Genomic DNA, 10,180 nt, shown 5'->3' with positions numbered 1-10,180 from the left:
TCGGGCCGGGTGAGTTTAGCAAGGAGTACCAAACCAAGAACTCAAGAAGTGCAGCGAGCGAAGAGACGAAGACGACGAGGGGATCGAGCTCCCTCCGCCGCCACCCCCAATGCTTCACTTCAGCCTTCAGGTACGCCAGCTAGCTAGCTCTCTAGGGGAAGATCGCTCTTTTTTTTTTGGCACCTCATCATCCCAGTGCGATCTCTCTAGATCTCCGTCCCCGGCCGGATGATGCAGCAACGATAGCTGGCCATCTCGTCTTCGCGCGATCGATCTTGCTCCCTCCACTGCCGCCCCGTCGTCCAGGCGCAAGCGTAGGAAATCCACCTGCAATGGCATCCGCCTCGTCGTCCAGGCGCTCCTCCTCGTCCAAGCGCACTCCGCATCACCACCAAATGGTGTGGCCGCGTAAACGACAAGATGAGATAGCAATGCAGATTGCATGCTCTAAGGTGCTGGAGAGACGCCAGACTGCACCTCAGGTATGTATACATCATGAATGCTTTGCTATTGTGTTGTTCGCAACCGATTGTGTGCAGGGTTGGAAGTTTCAGACCGAAATTTCATTTCGGTGACCCCCGATACGATATTAATTCGCCCGAAATTTTTGAATTTTTAAATTTTTTCATGAATTTGGATAATATTTGTTCAAAATTTCGGAAATTTCGGACCGAAATTTCTGAAATTTCGGGATTTCGGTGACCCCGATAGAAACACCTGAACTGATAGAGTGAACCCTGATTGTGTGAGAGTTGGCCTGGCCGTGTGTGTGTGTTAAAAAAAAACGTAAGCTTTATTTTGGACCGAGTGAGCCTATGGAATTTCCCAAAAAGCCATCTTTTTTTTTGGTATTATATGAAGTTTTCTCCAACAAATTGGGAATTAAAAGTTGCGTCTTTTCCCCCCTCATTTCAAAATTTTATATCATGTAAAATTGATGCTGCCTAGATCAGGGATTTCCTACGTACTAGGGGTTTTTCGGCTAGCTCCACAATGTGGTGGACTAGACGACGTAGGTTCTAAGCCTCACCCCTTCTAATTATTTGATATTAGGTCCTTTCCTAACATTCACGTCTTTTTTCGTAATTAGCCAATAAGTGGATTTGTGCCCCTAATATTGTTCCCATGTTTTTGTTTGGAATGCACCATGTGAGTCAGTTAAAAATTTGCAAGCGAGAAATGCAATTCTGAATGAAAACTGCAAATCTCATATTTTCTAGTCTGGTATTTTCTCCAACAGAATGCGTTACTAAAATACATTTTTCTGGGACCTCAGATTATTTTTGGAATCTTAACATTAACTAATGATAGATGACATTGTTCTGGAAAAGAAAAGGTACGTTAATATGATTCACCAAGTAAAACGGTTAGCACTACCAGGCCCATGTCACCCAATCGGAGCCACCTTCAAAGTCATGGGCCTGACAACTTGGATTATATGGGCTAGTGTGGGAGTTGTGGGCTCAACTTTTTAAGTCCACTCTTCAGTCATCACTATTTAACATGGGATTATGGCTATGTTTAGATAATGGGAAATGAGGGGTGGGATTATGGCTATGTGTAGATAATGGGAAATGAAGGGTGAGATTGGGATTGGGAAATGAATCAATGGCTAAGATGAGATAAGGTGGAGAAAATGGATGGCTAGGATTCAAAGTTACCCCTTCATAGGTTGGCAATCATTTCCCTTTCCCATTATCCAACGGTGCCTATGTGTCCTTTGGCCGTTACCTTTTTTAACTCTACCAAAATTTTAGTAATACTTAAAAAATTTGGTAAGACAACAAACTACACATATGTTAGTCAATGCTACCTACTAAAATTTAGTAGTTATGAAAGTTTCTACTATTAAAAACACTATCAAAATTTGGTAAGATTTCAAACTAAATTCTAGCCCGGCGGTAAGAACGGTTATCGCACGGTAACCGTAGCAAACCGTACAAAATCATATAAAAATTATCAAATTATTTTTAAAATTTATTTAAATTTAAGGAGGTTATCGTGGTTTTCCTTTTACTGTACCCCGCGGTAAAGCACGGTAACCGGGGTAACCGCACGGTTACTGGCGTTTTTTGGAAACCCTGGTTGGAAACCAACAAAAGAAACCCTAAACCCCAAATCTCTCTTATCACACGTTGTTAGTTTTGTAGAATGACTATGTCGATGGATCGCCTAGATCTGCTCCCTTCCCTCCCGCAGAAGATGAGAGGTGCTAAAAAGATGTAGAAGACCGTATCCCTTCCCGATCAATCACACCACAAGAGACAATGAACACGAGATGTACAAGTGGAAATCTCTCTGTATTATCAATGATTGTGTGTATAATAACAGACACCTCTGCCGCTCTATTTATAGGTAGATTGAGGCTTAGAGATAAGAATAGATTTATCTCTAAAACCGATTCGGATTTACCCACAAGAAAGAATCTTATCTCCCCGTGGAGATAATATTCATAACAATTAGCGTCATGAGTATGGGGGCTTTCAATACCGGCATCGGCCCATTTTTCTACGACCCACTAGGTCACGTGTGGCCCAGGCCCATGAAAGAAGGTCAAGAGCATTCGGACGAAATGGCTTGCTCAGGAAGCACGTCTTGGCATCGTAACAGGATTGGGGCCATCCACAGGAGGGCTGCTCAGGAGCTGATGTGTGGTGGCACTCATGGCGGCGTTGAGATGTACACCGGGACGTCCCAGGACCTGCCACGTGGCATACCCTCATGCCACGCAGAGCATAGGCGAGCCACGTGCTCGCACACCCATCATTCCGCATTAATGAGGCATGCTCATGGCCGCGATTCAATGTATCACGCTTGTCTCTTTGACGGACCTGTTCTTGTAGGGGGTAGGCCTGGTCCCGTTGGTGGATGGTTGTCTGGAGTGTTCGACTCTAGAGATTGAATTGCCAATAGCCATTGTGCTTCACCTTACCATGTGTCCCAACCCAAACATTATGTTTAACTTTGCACAATGTGGGGCACCTTCATTGTACCTCTTCAAGTATCTCCATGGGGCACCTTCATCATTCGTCTTCGAAGATCTCCATCCATGGCCAAGAGGTTACCTCTAGATGAGGACGAGCTACGTACTCGTACGGTTTTATTTTAGGTCGAGTTCATTTTTAGCCTTTAAACTTTGGTAAATACAAAACCAGTTATATATAGCTCTCAACTTTTAAAACTAGACAATGGAACACCTTGGGACATACTTTTTAGTTGTTTTGTTTGAAATGGAGATGGTTTTCGTAGAACTTACCCTTATTGTGCATATTTGTTGATGCAAATGTCATTTAATTAGGTCGAAGTCGTAAAACTTGCCTAACTGAAGTTCATGATAGCGAAAAACAACTATCATATCAATCAAAATCACATAGAATATGTTCTAAGGTGTAATATACCCTGTTCTGAACGTTCGGGATGAAAAAAACTAACAGGTTTCATAGTTCAGGATGGAAAATAGACTCGGAGTTGTTAGGAAACGATAGGCGAACAAACGATAAAGAACAATACATCAATCACAAAAGACACGAGATTTAACGTGGAAAACCCTCCCAAAATAGGAGAGAAAAAACCACGGGCGCCAGCCAGCAAAATATCTTCACTATATCTGAGGTGAGGTTACATCGCCGCACGGCGGCTTACAAGAGGTATATATATAGTGGAACCCTAAAAAGGGATGATGATCCGTACCGCGGGGGCTCCGCCCCCGCACCCCCGGGCGTCCCCAGGCGCACAGCCCAATGGGCCAGCCTCAGCCTTCACTCCGCTACGGCAGAAGCTAGCCTTTATTAAGTGCAAATGAATTTGGATCACAACTCAACAAACTCCACCTTGAGACAAATTCCTTCTTGTAACATGAATCAATCCTTCACCCTGAACACAACAAAGACAAAAAACCACTTTCGGCGCCAAATAGCCTCTCGGGCTAAACCACTATACCAACTAAGCTTGAGCAAAGCTCAAACTTAGCAACAGGAACAGGCTTTGTCATCATATCAGCAGGATTATCATGAGTACTTATCTTGCATACCTTTAGCTTACCTTGCGCGACTACATCACGAACATAATGGTACTTGATATCAATGTGCTTTGTCCTCTCATGAAACATCTGATCTTTGGTGAGGCATATAGCACTTTGACTGTCACAAAACAAGTTAATGCAAGAATCAACTCCACAAAGCTCAGCAAACAATCCTTTCAGCCAAACTGATTCTTTACATGCTTCAGCAATAGCCATGTATTCTGCTTCAGTGGTAGACTGGGCAACAACAGGCTGCAACGTTGCCTTCCAACTCACAGCACAACTACCAATGGTAAACACATAACCTGTGAGTGACCTTCTCTTATCCAAATCTGCAGCAAAATCAGAATCCACATATCCAACAAGCCCCTTATCAGTCCTGCCAAACTTCAAGAAAGCATCAGCTGTGCCTTTGAGGTACCTGAAAATCCACTGAACAGCTTTCCAGTGTTCTTTACCAGGATTAGCCATGAATCTACTAACCAAACTCATAGCATGAGATAAATCTGGCCGGGAGCAAACCATGGCATACATCAAAGAACCAACAGCAGTAGAATATGGAACTCTATACATGTATTCTACATCCTCATCAGTACTAGCACATTGTAAAGCTGATAATTTAAAATGTGGTGCAATAGGAGTGCTAACAGGCTTTGCATCATGCATGTTAAAACGCTGAAGAACCTTCTTAATGTAGCTTTGCTGACTAAGAAATAACAAACCAGAATTTCTGTCTCTAGTGATTTCCATACCTAGAATTTTCTTAGCAGCACCAAGATCCTTCATATCAAACTCACTACTCAACTGTTTCTTCAATGTAGTGATTTGTTCCTTGCTCTTGGCAGCAATCAGCATATCATCAACATATAACAGCAAGTATATAGGTGATCCATTAACAAATTTAATATACACACAGCTATCAAATTCAGACCTCTTAAAGCCATGTGACAACATAAATGAATCAAACCTTTTATACCATTGACAAGGAGACTGTTTCAAACCATACAAAGATCTTTTTAACTTGCAAACATAATCCTCCTTACCAGGTACTATGAACCCTTCTGGCTGGTCCATGTATATCTCCTCCTCAAGCTCTCCATGTAAAAATGCTGTCTTCACATCTAACTGCTCAAGCTCAAGATCATGCATAGCAACAATACTGAAGAATGTGCGAATTGAACTATGCTTTACAACCGGAGAGAACACATCATTATAATCAACACCAGCAATTTGACTGAAACCTTTTGCTACTAACCTTGCCTTAAACCTCGGAGGCTCGCTAGGAGATAAACCCTCCTTTCTCTTGAAGATCCATTTACAACGAACAGGCTTCTTCTGTTTTGGCAAGTGCACAAGCTCCCATGTGCCATTCTTCTCAAGAGACTGCATCTCCTCCTGCATAGCTGAGATCCACTTCTCACGGTCTCCAGAAACAACAGCTTCAGTGTATGTGGCTGGCTCAAAAGTATTCTCCACCTGTTCAGCACAACTAAAAGCATAATAAACCATATCACATTCCTCAATAAGACGGACTGGAGCTCCACAACTCCTCTTTGTTCTGCGATGGGCAATAGGTTCATCTTGAGGCTGCAAAACAGGAGGTGAGTGCTGAACAGTATCATTAACATCATTACCAACAATTTCAGTTTCCTGATCATTCACGTGCTCCACCTGCACGCTAACATATTGCTGCTCCTCAGCTGAACCACCTGGTATGACATCTGTGGACAAGCTGTCATTAAACATAACAGATTCATTGAAAACAACACTCCTGCTCATGAAGGTCTTGTTAGTTTCAGGATTCCATAACTTATATCCTTTTACTCCTGAACCATAACCTAGAAATAGACACTTAATAGCTCTAGGCTCTAATTTTCCATTATCAACATGAGCATAAGCAGTGCATCCAAAAACTCTCAACTGTGAATAATCAGCAGGCATACCAGACCATACCTCAATGGGAGTTTTCTTATTAAGTGGGATAGAAGGCGACCTGTTGATCAAGTAGCAGGCGGTGTTAGCAGCCTCTGCCCAAAAACGCTTGTTCATGCGAGCGTTGGACAGCATGCAACGAGCCTTGGAGATGATGGTTCGGTTCATGCGCTCAGCTACACCATTCTGCTGTGGAGTGTACGGGATGGTGTGATGCCTAACGATGCCTTCCTTCCTGCAGTAATCATCAAAAGCATCCGAACAAAATTCACCACCATTGTCAGTGCGAAGTACTTTTACCTCCTTTTCAGTTTGCCTTTCTATCATAACTTTCCACTCCTTAAAAGCAGCAAATGTATCATCTTTATGTTTCAGGAAATAGGGCCACACTTTTCTAGAGTAATCATCAATAATGGTAAGCATATAACGAGCACCACCAAGAGAGGGCTTACGAGAAGGCCCCCATAAATCAGCATGTACATAATCAAGTATACCTTTGGTGCGATGAACTGAGGTATTGAATTTTACCCTCTTGTGCTTACCAAAAACACAGTGCTCACAGAACTTCATGTTACCCTGAGTGCAGCCATCCAGCAGGTTCCTCTTCATCAATTCTGCCATACCAAGTTCACTCATATGTCCAAGACGCATGTGCCACAGGTTAGTCTTACTAGGTTCATCTTTAGTAACAGCAGCAGCGGTAACAGAACCATGTAATGTACTTCCTCTAAGGACATATAAGTTTGCAGAATTCATATCACCAATCATGTAAACAAGAGAACCTTTCGATACCTTTATAACTCCACCTGAACCGGAGTATTTGTATCCTTCTGCATCAAGTGTGCTGAGAGAGATGAGATTTCTCGCCATCCCTGGTATGTGTCTCACATCTTTCAGCGTGCGTGTCATGCCATCATGAGTCTTGATCTGAACGGAGCCAATGCCCACGATCTCACGTGGGTTATCATCTCCCATGCGCACAACATCTCCATTCTGCACAGACTTGTAAGAACTAAACCAATCTCTGTTAATGCAGATATGAAACGAACATGCAGTATCAAGTATCCATTCATCATGACTAGCAACACAACCAGCAAAAACAACAAGACAATCTCCTGAATCAGAGTTTTCAGCACTGGTAACAACAGAGGCCTTACCATCAGATTTCCTTTTCTCCTTATTCTGCAGCTTCCAACATTCTTCAATGAAGTGATTTTTCTTTTTGCAATACTTACAGAACTTTTTACCTCTGGATTTAGAACGGCCTCTACTCTGACTCTTGTCACGATCATTGCTGTCGTTGTAGGTTCTCTGCTCAGATCTACCTCTGACCTGCAATGCTTCGCCCTTAGAGGACGACGCATCAGACTGAACCATACCTTTCATCTTCTCCCTATTTTGGAGCGCCTCATAAACTTCCGCTAGGGTTAGTTCATCACGGCTTAAAAGTATGGTGTCACGAAAATTTGCATATGAACTAGGCAGTGAGCATAACAGTAAAAGACCTAAATCTTCATCATCAAACTGTACCTCCATCGACACTAGGTCGGCAACGATCTCCTTGAAGACCGATATGTGGTTCAACACAGAACCACTCTCCTGCAACTTGTGCGAGAACAACTTCATCTTGATATGCATCTTACTGGTTAGATCTTTAGACATGCAGATCGATTCCAGTTTGAGCCAAAGTTCTGCGGCAGTCTTTTCCTGCAACACTTCTTCCAAAATATCATTAGATAGATGAAGTTGGATTAGCGACAGAGCCTTACGATCTTTCCGCTTCTCCTCAGCGGTCCACTCAGTCGTTTTCTTCTTCCCGAAGCTTTCCAGCGCCTCATCAAGATCCGAAGTTTGCGCCAGAACAGCCCGCATCTTGACTTGCCACAGCGAGAATCTCGTCTTGTAGTCTAGCAGCGGTAGATCATACTTCATCGACGCCATCGCGAAACCCTAATCTGGGAACCAGCTCTGATACCACTTGTTAGGAAACGATAGGCGAACAAACGATAAAGAACAATACATCAATCACAAAAGACACGAGATTTAACGTGGAAAACCCTCCCAAAATAGGAGAGAAAAAACCACGGGCGCCAGCCAGCAAAATATCTTCACTATATCTGAGGTGAGGTTACATCGCCGCACGGCGGCTTACAAGAGGTATATATATAGTGGAACCCTAAAAAGGGATGATGATCCGTACCGCGGGGGCTCCGCCCCCGCACCCCCGGGCGTCCCCAGGCGCACAGCCCAATGGGCCAGCTTCAGCCTTCACTCCGCTACGGCAGAAGCTAGCCTTTATTAAGTGCAAATGAATTTGGATCACAACTCAACAGGAGTAAAGTTTTCAAATGAAAGAAAGGCATATTACCTCTTGCATACATTATTTACTTGTATTGCATACATTATTCATAGCACTTTTGTCTATTATACCAGGATATTCCACGCTACAGTCTCCCAGTGACCGCCACAAAAGAGGAGTTTATCCGGCTTATGGAGCAGAGGCACGAGCGCATGACTCAGATTGCCCCCATCACGATAGATGGGGTGCCAGTTACTCCTCCATGGCTGGAGGATCCTAACTACATTACTTATCACATAGTGGAACTTAAGGACAAGGCAGAGGGAAGCAGTGTGGATATTCTTTTTCTCGAGAGGGATCTATACTACGTTGCTTTCCGTCCTCGATTTGAAGGAGATGGTCGCGATGCTGATCCTGGAGGGTGGTTTGCCTTCACGGACGTAAAAATGCCAGACTATCTTCGTTACGAGGAGGTCGCGTATAACTCAGGATATAATGGTAACATCAAGTGAGTATTAATCTGTTACTCCAGTACTAGTATATAGTAGTATTTCTCTTCTCGAGTAGTCCTTGTACTAGCTGCAGCTGCTGTTGTATTGCAGTATACTGTGCATGTGTTAATTATTGCTGCTGTTTTGTCCGCAGGGAGACAATCTCGACCGGGAGCAGGTGTTTGCAGGAAATCCGCATTGCGCTTTGGGAACATACTGTTAACAACAGAATGTTTCTTTGGCCGGAGAGAGAGCGCGCTCATCAAGCTGTGATGGTAATGTTGTCGGAGACCCAGAGATTCAGGTCTGTGCAGGCCCATGCACTAAACAATTTATCCCAAGGAACCTGCCTTGTACTGGGAAAGGATCTTGCTCGGCGGGTTAATGACTGGGGAGTGCTGAGCCGATGCGGCTTGCGCGAGGTGGACGAGGACAAAAAATCCTCTCTGGACGAAGTTGCCAACTACAATTTGGACTTGACAAATGAGCAGACTGGAGAGAAGGATTTCGGCCTGCTGATCAGTCCGAACAGAGGCGATATCCTTATCATCCTGTTCCAGAAGGACCTCGTCTTAAATATCATGAAGCAGAGGAACCGTGGCGTTGGCAGCCCGTGGCGCATAGCTGTTGAATACTAGTTCCTGCTCCTGCTAGCTATCTAATTTTGACACTATAGTAAATCTTGTCTGTCTGGTACTGAGAAACCAGTTAGCTAGTAGTATCTGTTTCCAAATCTTTGACTTTTAACATGTTTTTGGATAAGTAGTAGTAGTAGTACTTCTTACTAATTCAGAACAGCTATCTATATTCATCATACATGCAAATCCAATTATATTATACTACTACTTCACTGTTGAGGTTAACATCTCCAAGGTTCCAACTGCTTGAGTCTGTTAAATGACGCTGTGAGAGGTTCCTCTGTGGTTCTCTTGCTCCGGGTTCTCCGGACAGTGGTGTGGCGTCTTGTAAATAGGCGGTGACTGCCAAGCCTCGTTATTTCTATACATTTTTCAAATTCTTAATATACTACGGTCGGTGTTCTTTGCCGACCCGGCGAAAAAGGTTCCCACTGCTTATGCCCTATTGAAGTAGCCTGCCCGTTCTTCTCCTGAGCAAATTGTATAATGGTAAGCAGGTTGAATTCACCAAAGACGACATATACGTATGGTAATCAACTAATCATCTCGACGCCACGTAACAAATCGCAGACCATGATCGTTGCTTCTGAGTCACACGATCAAGGCCGACAGGACCAACTATATGTTCTCTATACACAAACTTGTCACTGTATTATTACACGATTTATCAATGCTCAAGAAAGTGTAGCTTCATCTCAAAGGAAAAAGAATAAAACAAACAAACGTGTGTAGCTTCCACTGGAAACTGGGGAGAGCAGCTCATGGATGATCAAAATTCATCGGCCAGGCTGACTCCATA

At 43.5% G+C, this 10,180-nt stretch overlaps 1 protein-coding gene across 1 annotated transcript; it reads left to right on the top strand.

Moving 5' to 3' along the window:
* The first annotated feature begins 40 nt into the window (after window positions 1-40).
* Window positions 41-9,593, top strand: LOC127771094 (uncharacterized). Its single transcript, XM_052296918.1, has 4 exons — window positions 41-130; window positions 211-482; window positions 8,387-8,760; window positions 8,898-9,593. Exons 2-4 carry the CDS (start codon window positions 333-335, stop codon window positions 9,379-9,381), a joined length of 1,008 nt encoding a protein of 335 aa, XP_052152878.1. The 5' UTR covers window positions 41-130; window positions 211-332; the 3' UTR covers window positions 9,382-9,593.
* Window positions 9,594-10,180: the final 587 nt, after the last annotated feature.

This window comes from Oryza glaberrima, chromosome 4, assembly GCF_000147395.1.
Source record: "Oryza glaberrima chromosome 4, OglaRS2, whole genome shotgun sequence".
Lineage (NCBI taxonomy): Eukaryota > Viridiplantae > Streptophyta > Magnoliopsida > Poales > Poaceae > Oryza > Oryza glaberrima.
This window is presented reverse-complemented; position numbering and strand designations above follow the sequence as displayed.